Consider the following 9,810-nt stretch of genomic DNA (forward strand, 5'->3'; position numbering starts at 1 on the left):
TTTTTGAGACAGTAGGGGAAATGCGAATGTATGTTGTACTATTTATAGGTGATTACTAGGTAATGACAGGTGATTATTTTTTAACTTAGAGTCTTTCTCGAGGTTAGAGACATGTACAGAGGTGCAGTCAGCCCTCTCCTTCCTCCGGTTCTGCGTCCATAGGTTGAACCAACTGCCGATCGAGCCTGCAGGTGCAGAGGGCTGACTGTCCTGCTCCATTTCACGTAAGGGACTGGAGCAGCCGTGGATACCGAGGAACGACCGTATTTCTCAGTGAAATGATACTCCTTGGTTTACTTTAAAGTACTCCAGTACCCTTCCACCCCAGCACTCCGGAGAGTGGGGAAGGGTAGAGAAAACACAGCTGCCACGTGATTGGTTTTGAAGCTGGATGATGGTACATGGATTCGTTAGACTGTTCTCTACTTTGTGAATGTTTTCCAGTTTTCAGAGTAAAATGTGAGAATGATTTATGGAACACCCATTTCCCGCGGTGGAGCTTTCCCCAGTCCTGCTCTGTAGCCCATCCCGCCATGTGGCCCCCTTCATCAGCGCTCTCCCTTCCCCTCCAGGTGGCGATCACTGGGCAGCTTGGCGTGAAGCCCCAGGCGGGCAGCAGCGTGCCACTCACAGCCGCTAACTTCCGTATCCAGGGTAAGGACGTGCTGCGCCTGCCGCCCTCATCCATCACCACGGATGCCAAAGGCCAGACGGTTCTGCGAATCACTCCAGACATGATGGCCACGTTGGCCAAGTCCCAGGTCACCACAGTCAAACTGACCCAGGACCTCTTTGGGACAGGAAGTGGCACTGCGGGCAAAGGCATCTCTGCTACCTTACACGTCACTTCCAATCCCGTCCACGCGGCTGACAGCCCTGCCAAGGCCAGTCCGGCCAGCGTCCCTTCATCTACCCCAACAGGGACCACCGTGGTCAAGGTGACTCCTGACCTCAAGCCAACAGAAGCCTCAGGTTCAGCTTTCCGCTTAATGCCAGCGCTTGGTGTGAGTGTGGCTGACCAGAAGGGGAAAACTACAGTGGCCTCTTCCGAAGCCAAGCCGGCAGCCACCATCCGCATCGTGCAGGGCCTGGGAGTGATGCCTCCCAAAGCGGGCCAGACCATCACGGTTGCGGCCCATGCCAAGCAGGGGTCGTCAGTGGCCAGTGGGTCCGGCACTGTTCATACCTCTGCGGTGTCCTTGCCCAGCGTGAACGCTGCCACGTCCAAGACTGTGGCTGTGGCTTCTGGCTCAGCCAGCTCCCCCATCAGCATTGGGACTGGAGCCCCTGCTGTGCGGCAGGTCCCCGTCAGCACCACCGTGGTCTCCACGTCGCAGGCTGTGAGTAACGGTGGTGGTGAGGCGTAGCCTTTCCTCTCGGGAAGTGTTTGTTAGGGGTGCAGACTAGACGCCCTGTCTGTCACCTCCTTGGACCCAAACAGGCTTATTTATTGTAAGACTTAGTTATTTAATTTTGAAACACGTGTATGAAGGTGTAGCGCAGGCGTACATTCTTAAACAAATACCAAATAGAGCAGAGGTATGAAAACAGGAAACTCCTCTCACCGCCCTCTGATTCCCCTCCGTGAGGCTCGTTACTGGTGGTGGTTTGACATTTATCCTCCTCCTTTCTCTGAGCATCTTCGTACACATAGTTAAAAAAATCCCTGAGAGATCTCAGTCTGTATATTGTTCCGTGATTTGCTTTGTTTACTTAAAATGTCTTGGGGGTTGTTCTGGATCCCACACGGACACTGAATGTGCCCTTTTAGTGATACCGTGGTGTCATGAACCAGGGCCACGGTGAACGTTCTTGTTGTGCACACGAGCACGTGTAAGTGCTTCAGAAGCGGAGGCTCCAGAAGGGGCCAGGGAGACCCCCCGTGTTCAAGGTCTTGCCATTCCAGTCGCATTACCACAAAGGCCATCTCATGCTCCCATCAGCCAGTCCTGTTTCCCCCGTTCCCTACCCAGGCTGGATATCTTGTATTTTTCGGACTTTATATACCCGTCTTACTGCCAAGAAGAGTTTCTCCCCACCTCCCTGATCTTTGGTGCGGTCGGGCATCCCTGCGTGCAGGGGTTGTTCCAGGCCCTCCAGGGGTGGATAAATCCTCGCCAGTTTTCTTCTGGGGTGTTTGGCCTTTCCATGTTGTGTGAGCTGGCACCAGGTTTCTGTCTTCCGGCTGTTAGTGCTTGTATGTTAGAAAATGCTTTCTTCCAGTCTGTCATTGTTTAACCTTGCACACGAAGCGTTCTGCTCTGCAGGTATTTTATCTGATTGGATCTACCAGCATTTTCTTTTATGGCTCCTAGGTTTTGTGTGTTGTGCCTTTTTTACCCCAGGGTTATGAAGATGTCAGCCTTCATTTTCATAAAATATTTTTAGAATTTTGAAGGAGGTATAATTCGTAAATCCATTTAAAGTATATTTTTGTGAACGGCACATGGTAGAGATGGCATTTTGTATTTTTCAAATTATTCCAACATCGTTGACGAGTAAATTTTTTCCCCACTAAGTTGGAACAGTACCTTTATCACAAACCAGATCCCCAGGTCAGCAAGTGTGTTCCTGGGTGCATGTCCTGATTCTTTAGCCTCTGGATGGAGGGTGCTGCTCGGCATGGTGGTGCATACGGGCAGTATAAAACACAGTCCTACTTTTCCAAGCAAGCTGTATAGTAAAACCTCACTAATTTGGATAAAATCCAGGATAATGGAGGGAGGAAAACGTGCACATTAGTAAAACCAACCCTGAAATACAGTGTGGCTTTAAAGGGAATGTTTGTTAAGTCCTCACATCACAGGAGTGAAATAAGGAAGCAAGGGAACACTGCCTTGGTCCACTTCTGTTTCTCTTGAGCCGTCTGACACAGAAATGTGTATCCAGTGGCACCTACCCTGTTCTCCTCAGTATGGATAAATGTAGCCAGAGAGCATTTGATGGGCCAGGAAGTGTTGAATGGAGCTTTTTTCCCCTATCTAGTTGCCTGGCTGGTCGGGCTTGCTCACGAAAGGACAGCTCCAGCTGGTGGACTGCTGGCCTGAAATGTTTCAAGCGTCTAAGGCATTCTTAACAAGAAGATGCAACCATAAGTAAAGCCTCCTGCAGGCACCGTCTGGCCGTGTTTGCTTGCCTGAGGGCTTTTTTCAGTGCTTTTAGGACTACAGGGCGAGTCAGCTGTGGAGCTCGGTGTGGGGCCCTCTGGCTTTCCTCCTGAACACCCAGCTTTTTTAGAACCGGCTTGCCCGCGGGAAGTGTCGAGTCCTTTTCTGTGCATCTTGTCAGCCACCCCTCTTGAATCTTTCTTTTTAAAGCAATAACTTTTTTTTTTTTTTTGGCTGGGAGAGGTAACCTGGTTTATTTATGTTTAGAAGAGGGACTGGGGATTGAACCCAGGACCTTGTGCATGCTAAGCATGTGCTCTACCACTGAGCTATACCCTCCCCCTCTTGAATAATTTTTAAGTCAGATTTACACAAGATTTTACTGTATATAAATTTTATTATCAACCAAGGGTTAAAAACTAGGCAACCTAAAAGCAAGCTGATGTAGTGACCTAACCCCAGCCATGCTGAAATCCCAAAGACACCAGGCTTTTCCAGCTCCTTTCTTGTTTCTCCTGGGCCTTCCTGTTAGCTGTGGGGCTGGACTTTTCACTTGGTTGAGTTTGTTATTAGTGTCCCCTGACTAACCTCTCTTATCTCTGAGAGAAACAAAGCGCCTGGAGAATGTGCCCTCTGTGGGCGCCCCAGGTGAGCCTGCCCGCTGGAGCAGGAGTACGCACCTGCTGTATTAACTCTCGAGCGCCTGTGTCCCCCTGAGTTACTGTGAGCAGGTCCTGTGTGCCATGTCGGCGCAGTCCGACTGTGCTCAGGTGAGCACACACTTCCTTTGCGATTCAGGCCCACGTTTCATCCTGATGCCAGCAGGTACATGTGCGGCTCTGCTTAGGAAAGAGGAGGATGACTCCTAAGTAGTGTCCTTGAGCAGTAAGCACAGACGTGAGTGAGTCTGCAAGGGCCGCCTGAGCCCTGCAGGGCACGGGGAGCAGAGGGTTGGGCGCTTGCTCCGGGCGCTCATGGCCCTCCGGGTGACGCTGGGTGGCATTCCTTATCTCTTCTGTCCTGTGAGCCTGGCTGACTTTTCTCCATAGGGGAAGCTCCCAACGCGGATCACGGTTCCACTCTCTGTCATCAGCCAGCCTATGAAGGGCAAGAGTGTGGTCACAGCTCCCATCATCAAAGGCAACCTTGGAGCCAAGTGAGTGCTGGAGTGAGGGGCGGGCAGGGCTGCTGGAGGCTCCTGACCACGGAGTGGGGTGGCAGCCGGGTTCCTGGGCTGCTTTGTGGTGCTCAGCAGTGTTTCTGGGGCACCTCGCGTTGTCTTAGGTGCTGGGGACACGGCGATTCACAGAGACAAGCGTCTGCTGTCCTCAGGCTTTGACTTTAAAGTAAACGCGGGGAGAGGGAGTGTATGAAGATACTGTCTGGGGTGGTGATACATGCTGTTGAGGGGAGAAGCCAGGGAGGGGACAGGAGGTACTGGAATGGGCTGGGTGCTGACGTGGCTCTGGTGGCAGATCCCAGTGTGGGTGTTAGGGATGTCTGGGCCCTTTGGTTCAGAGGATGAGGGCTTGCTTGGAAGCAGGGGCTTCCTGTGGCTCTGACTTAACACGAGGGTGAAGGAGCGATGTCTGCCCGTCTCAGGGCAGCTGCTCGCGGAGGGTCTCTGGTCAGAGTGCACCCCCCCCCGGGTGCTGTACTGTTCTGCTGATCACGGTGTGGATGCAGGGCCCCTCCACTTTTTTTAATCCATCAAAGTGACCTTCTTTTTTGACGGTATGGAATTCGACAGTCCTAAACATCAATTTATTTTAATTAATAGGAATGAAACCTGGGATGAAGTTCACTTAACTTCTCACAGCCAGGACAGAAAGCAGGTGTACACACGCAAATCCTAAAATGCAATGATCTGTCCTTATTTAGAACAGTGTTTCTGCCGGAGCAAGGCTGATGTGTTGTGTTGAAGTGAAATGCTCCCTGAAATAGCTCTAGCTGGGAGCCCCCCCATTTCCCCACACGGTGCCCTCCAAGGGGGTCCAAAGACCTGCAGAAATGGTCCCCCCGCCCCCGCCATCGTTCAGCCCTCCTGTGGTGCTGATGAGAAGACTAGGCCCTATCGCGGGGACCACCCCTGAGGCTGGGCCATTTTATCCATGGCACTGGGGGCCTTGCTCCTTCTCTGACCCGGGAAGCACAGGAGCTGGGAGAAAGGTGGCCTCACCGGCTCGTCCCCATTTCGGTCCAGAAGGCTGGGGTTTTCCCTGGGCACCAGACTCCCTATTTTCCCCCAGCCTTGGGACTTGGGCTGGGCCGGGAGGACGCCAGCCCCGTCGCGGGCCTCACTCGGGCTTCCCCTCCCTCCAGCCTCAGCGGGCTGGGCCGCAACATCATCCTCACCACGATGCCGGCGGGAACGAAGCTCATCGCCGGCAACAAGCCCGTGAGCTTTCTCACTGCGCAGCAGCTGCAGCAGCTCCAGCAGCAAGGGCAGGCCACGCAGGTAAGGCCCGGCTGCCTGTGTCGGCCGCTCTCTGCCGCTGTCCTCTGCTCATGAGCCCTTCGCAGCCTACTGACCGGACTCTTTGCAAACAGGTGCGCATCCAGACAGTCCCTGCGTCCCACCTCCAGCCGGGAACGGCTTCTGGTTCCTCCAAAGCAGTCTCCACCGTCGTCGTGACCACAGCTCCGTCTCCGAAACAGGCTCCTGATCAGCAGTGATTCTGAGCGAGGAAGGTGGCCGCCGTGGACGCCACGCCTGGTCGGCCTCTTGGGCCGGGAGGCGGGAGCGGGCGGCCGCAGTGTCCCCCGAGCGTGTCCGTCTGAGGCAGGCCCGCGGTGGGGCGGGGCGGTGCGAGGGTTGCCGGGGTCCCGCAGTCTGTTCTGTCTGGCCCAGGAGGGGCTTCCCTGTGGGGCTGCGTGAGCTCGTGGTGGTCACACAGCCGGGCACTCTGCTGGGAGCTCGGCGCCGAGGCAGGCGGAAGGGCGTGAGGAGTGTGGACGGCGGATGAGTCCCGCCCTGTGCTGGGCTTGTGCCTCTCAGCGTCTGCTCTTCCCTGTGACTGGTGTCTGGGTAGGAGTTTTGTGTCCGGATGTTTTCATGTAACTTATTTTTTACAGACCCTGTTGTACATGTTTATTGAGTAGAAACTTGGGCTTCAGCTTGGCGCTCCTGACCCCACCCCAACCGATTACTTACTCTTTTGACCAGAATGAGAGAAAATCAAGGTGCTTAGTAAGTTGGTGGCTGACTTGATGACTCACGGTAACGGGGGGCAGGAAGAGGGGAAAGGAACGAAGGACGTGGATGGTGTGTGTCCCTGAAGCGCGATGAGTTGGCGCGACCTTACAGGCGAGGTGTCAGGATCTTGATGGTGGTCAGGACCTGCGCCTGCTGACTGCCCTCCTCAGGCCCGCTCCCGCGCAGGGCCAGGGCCAGTGGACAGAGCGGGCGGACGCCCGCAGGGACTGCCCACAGGGAGGCTGCAGCAAAAGCTTGGCTGCGGTTTGGAGACAATACGTTTTGCTTTGCTCCAGAGCTAAAGTCAACAAACCGTTCCCCTGGGGCTGGCTACCTGTTTTTTTTGTAAATAAAGTTTTATTGGAACACAGCCCATGCCCATTCATTTATGAGTATCTATGGCTGCTTTCGGTTAGAAGGCAGACCTGAGTAGTTATCATAGAGACTGTGGCCTCAAGCCTGAAATTTTTCTTCTGTGACTGTTAAGTGAAACTCTGCTCCAGAGTGGAGGCGGCAGGAGAGGAGTGTTGTGGCCACGAGGTAGACCTGGCCACGCGGGAGGCAGGTGTCGGGGTACAGTTACGTGATCCCGGCTCCTCCACACTTCTCAGGCTCCATCAAGCTATAGGCAGAGCTCAGGACCGTATTTTAAAATGTAATTAAAAGCACTGATTGTTGATAATAATCAACGCCTCTTTTGTGTTGGAGCAGGTGTTGGATGGTAAAGCTTTTCTGCAGTGACAGGGCTTTTCTGCTCTCCTGAAAGTGTCCAGATTAAAAACGTGTTTCTAAGCCATGGAAACTTAGCGATGATCTTTAATGGGGTCTGGCTGAGAAAGTGGAGCTAGAGGGTGAAGGATTAGAATGGCCTTGTTTAGAGGAGGGGATTCCTGGGTGGAAGGTGAGCGATTAGGCAAGTTGCAGACGTGCGGACAAGGTTAGAGTGGCCTGTTGGATACGCAGTGGTCTTACTGAAGTTTGATTCTTACAGCAGTTCTGTGAAATGGACATTATCATCCCTGTTTTAACTGGGAAGATGCGGGTCTGAGCTGAAGTTAAAGGGAACCAAGGTGAAAGTGCAGTCTTCTGGTTGTAAGTCAGGTGACCTGCTGCTGCCTTCCAGTGGGAAGGATGGCTGTGGTGTGTCCTGGTGACACGGGACTGTCCAGAGCTGGGGGTGGTGAGGCTGGCTTACAGAGAGCAGAGGTGAATTGGCTGAGGTCGGATGGAGCTTTTGATGGGTAGTCGAGGTGGGTAAGATTGGTGGTGGGGAGAGGAGGAGAGTGCAGGGATGGAAGGATGCTGGTCTTCCACCTGAGGAGAGGGGTGGTGTCTGTGTTTTATGATAACTGGGGTGTTTGCATGGCGTTACTTCCAGGAGCCACAGTTCACGTGACAGTCCTGTGTGACGGTTTCCAAATGAGAAAAAGGTAGAAATTTGAGGGATCCTGTCTCTGGTATTTACTGCTGGTTAAAACAAACCCCTTCTAAATTTACTTAACAAATGATTGCGTAATTTGTTCAGCCTCAACCCTACCCCACACGTTTATTTGCTAAAGTCACCTGATTACCTGTCTCCTTGGTGCCCACAGACATTTATTTACATCCTAGCAAACAGGTATGTTTCAGGACGCCAGTGTAGGATTGACGCCCAGGTAAGTGTGATCTGGTACTTCGTGCCCAGCCTGCCATTGGGTACCATGCAACAGTGCCCCCCCGTTGGAGCTGCTCAAATGAGGTCACCGGCATTTGCATCAGTCATGGTGCCTTGGACACAGACCTCAGGGTTCTTGTAGAGACGTGGTAGCTGTCGTGGGTGTTTTGAGGGAACAAGTCCAGAAGAACTTGGTTGAGAGGCTCGCAGGCTGGCAAGATTACACAGACCGTGCTTCTGACGCTAGGTTTGGTGAGTGGCATTGTGATGCGTTTGTGCTTTACTGCTGCAGCTGAGAATGTTTATATGGGCTGATCACTTCCATGAAGGTGTCTCAGACCCTGGCGTGGGAGGAGCAGCAAAACAGATTTTAATCCTTCGTATCTGATCTTCACACCTCAGCGCCCCACTCTGGAGAGCATGCTACATTTCCTTAAAGATTCCCCCACCCTCACTTTTGAAGTTTAAAATGGAGACCTTTCTGTGAGAGTGAAACTGGGAATAGCTTCCTTCTTCCCACCTCTGGTCTTAAGGAAGGAGCATGTTTTATACCAGGTGCCAACAATAGATTCTCCAGAACTTGCTGAGTGAAGGCTTGGGTCCCACTCAGCAGGCAAAGCAAAGTGGGTCCTGAAACGGGACCCCCAGGCTCTCCTCATAATTCAGTCAGTGTTTCCAAGTAGCTCATTCTTAACCCCTGAGATGTGCCTTCAGCTCTGGGGTGGTGGCGGTCCGTGGGAGGTTGCCTTTCTTGCACGTACAGCATTTCTTCTTCCCAAGAGCATGAGTGTTTCGCACAGATGGTCTGTGCTGCATTGGGTTAGGTGGCAGAGGGAATGGCGAGAGGAGTTGGCTTTGAGTCCTCCCAAGGACTGGCTTGAGGGCTGAGCAGGTGTGTGACCCCGGGCTGAGCCGGTTCTCCGAAGTGCCTGGCATACCTGCGGTGCAGGTGGTCGTGAGAATCACACGAGCTTCAGCACGTTTCGGAGTCTGAGAGGTGCTGTGCAGGTGAGCGGCACTGCCGGTCCAGATGCCCTCTCCGCTGTGTCCCGACCCACTCCTGCCGGTTTCTGGGACTTGAACTCCCCGGGTTCCTTTGTGCTCTCGTTGTCTCCGTGCGTGCGGGCTTCTGGGCCTGGGATGTGATTTTCCTGTAGGGCAGACTCCCCGTTTCTCCCTGCTCATCTCCCATGGCTGTTGTCCTTATGCCTGAGGGCACCAGTCACCCTGCCCGAGACTGCTTGTACCTCTCCCTTTAGACCGAATCCTTGCTGGACACGTATTTCGTTAATCCGTACGACCATTTCAGTACTGGTACAAAGCAGATGTTTAATAAGTATTTGTTGAAAGAAGTTAAAAAAAAAAAAAAAAAAGAACAGATCCAGAACCAAGACTCGAGCATCAAGACTTTGTGTTACTCATTCAAGATTCACGTCCTTCACAGGGTTCTTATCCTTTGCTTTCAGCTAAATTCAGGGCGTTCCATAACGTGACGCTTTTCTCTCTACCTCATTACAGGGATTTCCTCTTAGGAAATCCTATTAGGGTACTTCTGAGGAGTCAGACCGTCTGAGTTCCAGCTCTCAGCTGGGCCACTAACTAGCTTCCTGATTAAAAAAAATCACCTTTGGCCCAAGTTTGTTATTTATCGGCAGTGAGTGGTACTGCATGACTCTGGAATGTTGATTATTTTGAAGATGTTTAATAAGTAATATTTAAAACACCAAAGCATATGAATTATTTTACTTCAAAAAATACATACTGGAATTAAATGTCTAAAATAAACTCTGTCAGTCATTTACTTTCTGAAAGTACTCGATTTCTGGAGAGGAAAAGGGCTAAATTATTAAAAG

The 9,810-nt window shown here is 52.3% G+C and overlaps 1 protein-coding gene across 4 annotated transcripts in view; it reads left to right on the forward strand.

Annotated features, from left to right (window-relative positions):
* NFRKB (nuclear factor related to kappaB binding protein) overlaps nt 1-9,742 on the forward strand; it is a 32,138-nt gene extending 22,396 nt beyond the window's left edge. For all 4 annotated transcript variants that reach the window (XM_072954177.1, XM_072954179.1, XM_072954180.1 and 1 more), the window contains exons 23-26: nt 573-1,340; nt 4,157-4,263; nt 5,430-5,565; nt 5,658-9,742. In XM_072954177.1, coding sequence (XP_072810278.1) covers nt 573-1,340; nt 4,157-4,263; nt 5,430-5,565; nt 5,658-5,783 — 1,137 coding nt within the window. In that variant the 3' untranslated portion in view covers nt 5,784-9,742. The remainder of the gene's footprint in view (nt 1-572; nt 1,341-4,156; nt 4,264-5,429; nt 5,566-5,657) is intronic.
* Nucleotides 9,743-9,810: the final 68 nt, after the last annotated feature.

The sequence above is a fragment of the Vicugna pacos genome, chromosome 33 (genome assembly GCF_048564905.1).
Source record: "Vicugna pacos chromosome 33, VicPac4, whole genome shotgun sequence".
NCBI lineage: Eukaryota > Metazoa > Chordata > Mammalia > Artiodactyla > Camelidae > Vicugna > Vicugna pacos.